The 1,830-nt window shown below is 37.5% G+C and overlaps 1 protein-coding gene across 1 annotated transcript; it reads right to left on the bottom strand.

The window, feature by feature from the left end:
• Positions 1-677: 677 nt before the first annotated feature.
• On the bottom strand, positions 678-1,273 carry LOC145004092 (midasin-like). The gene is made up of 2 exons (XM_078962993.1): positions 868-1,273; positions 678-765 (listed from the first exon to the last, which is right to left on the bottom strand). Exons 1-2 carry the CDS (start codon positions 1,093-1,095, stop codon positions 745-747), a joined length of 249 nt encoding a protein of 82 aa, XP_078819119.1. The 5' UTR covers positions 1,096-1,273; the 3' UTR covers positions 678-744.
• Positions 1,274-1,830: the final 557 nt, after the last annotated feature.

Genomic DNA, 1,830 nt, shown 5'->3' on the forward strand with positions numbered 1-1,830 from the left:
TTTATAGTTTTTCTTCTAGTTTTTGTGTATGAGACTCTTGAATTTCTATACTTCATAAAAATACCTGCAAATGTTACAGAAAGAAAAGGTAATCCTTAACCTTGTTATAAGTAAAAGAATCAAGAAATTGAAGAGAAACCAACCTTTACCAGACTGTCGCTTGGCAGGCTTCCTCACATCTGGGATTGGGTCATCATCACCCACTAATGATCTAATAAGTTGATGTCAATAAGCAGTTTATTTCCAGATGCATCTCTCTCTCTCTTCAACTGCATTCACACTTTCAGAAACATATTCTTGGTCTGCTCCTTCAGCTAACACAGTCACCACATGCCCATTCTCTTTAAGTCTATGTTGAATGAACTCAAAAAGACCACCTTGCCCTTCTAGATAGAATGGAGACTCTGGAATCAAGCAGAAATCCTGTTTTACAATTACAATAACACCTATTAATTATTATTAACATATCTATTTTATTCTTGATTTACAGATTAATAAAACTAATAATATTACAAATTTGTTATTTAGTTACCACATCTCGCCTTGCCAACATGGCAAACATGGCAATGAATCCTCAAAAAGGTCAAACAAGTTTGGAAGAATAAATGAGAGAAAAAATTTAACTTTTTAACAATTTATTATTTCATGAGGAGATTGAAGATAGATACTTGCCACTATATCGACCCATAAGTTTCACTATTCCAACTCTATTTTCAACACTTTCCACTTCCACATGTGCAACATTTATTGCTCTTTGAGCTTCCTCTACAGCAGTATCAAACCCAAATTATTTTTCGATTAACAAATGAAGTAATTTCTTCCATTAGTACAATTGCATTAACAAATGTTAGCAAGAGGAATGCTTACCTTTTCACTTTCAACAGATACTTCCTCTGAAGCCAACTCCTTCCACTCTGAGAAAGCTTCATTGGCAATCGAACTTTCGAGGGTAGATACGTCCATTTCAATGACATCTTTAATGTCAAAAGCACGAGGTCTGAATATGTACTGTTTTGAATCAAGCTCTTCTTTGGTTTTAACTTGAATCTTCATTTTCATCCAGAGATTTGCAAATTCATCAAACATCCTATCCATGAGCTGACGTTGAGAAACATAAAATAGTAAGTACACAAGAATTGTTGCATATCTCCTAATGTAAGAGTTCTTTAAAAAAATAACCTGGATAGTAGCAGTTAAAGCATGACCAATATGTATAATGGGGCTCTATTGACGGCGGTGGTGAACCAGAGAGAAGAGGAAGGGTGGTGGGTGCCTGGGTGGTTGTCGAGTAGTAGAGAGAGAGAGAGAGGGGGGGGGGGAGAGAGAGAGAGAGAGAGAGAGAGAGAGAGAGAGAGAGAGAAACTTGTAGTTGGTTGTGTATTACCTGCATCAAATTGAAATTGAGGGAATGTTGATTTCATAAGATGACTTTGAAATCGCAATATGTATATGGATGTCCATATATTTGTTGCTAAAACCTAGCACAATTGTTTCAGCCAACTTCGACTTCCTCGCAGTCGCCACCGTCGACACTATCAGGAACCGACACATCTTGAACCTCGAAACCACCAGATTCACGCTTCCTAGGTTAAGAGAAACATCGAATTGAAGGAAATCTACAAGTAAGTCGACGAATGTTGTTGAGAAGTGTCGAACCTAAGAAATCAAACAAGAATGAGAATAGGGGAGAAGGAACAAAGAATACCTGAGATGCATAGAGAGTACAAGTGGGGATCGTGGAATGAAGAGGAGATCGCGGTCTCCTCCATAGGGATGTGAACGAAACCTAACAAATCAACTCCGAAAATATAGGCATCTTTCACTTCGATC

The sequence above is a fragment of the Lactuca saligna genome, chromosome 7, assembly GCF_052625555.1.
Source record: "Lactuca saligna cultivar CGN05327 chromosome 7, ASM5262555v1, whole genome shotgun sequence".
NCBI classification, from domain to species: domain Eukaryota; kingdom Viridiplantae; phylum Streptophyta; class Magnoliopsida; order Asterales; family Asteraceae; genus Lactuca; species Lactuca saligna.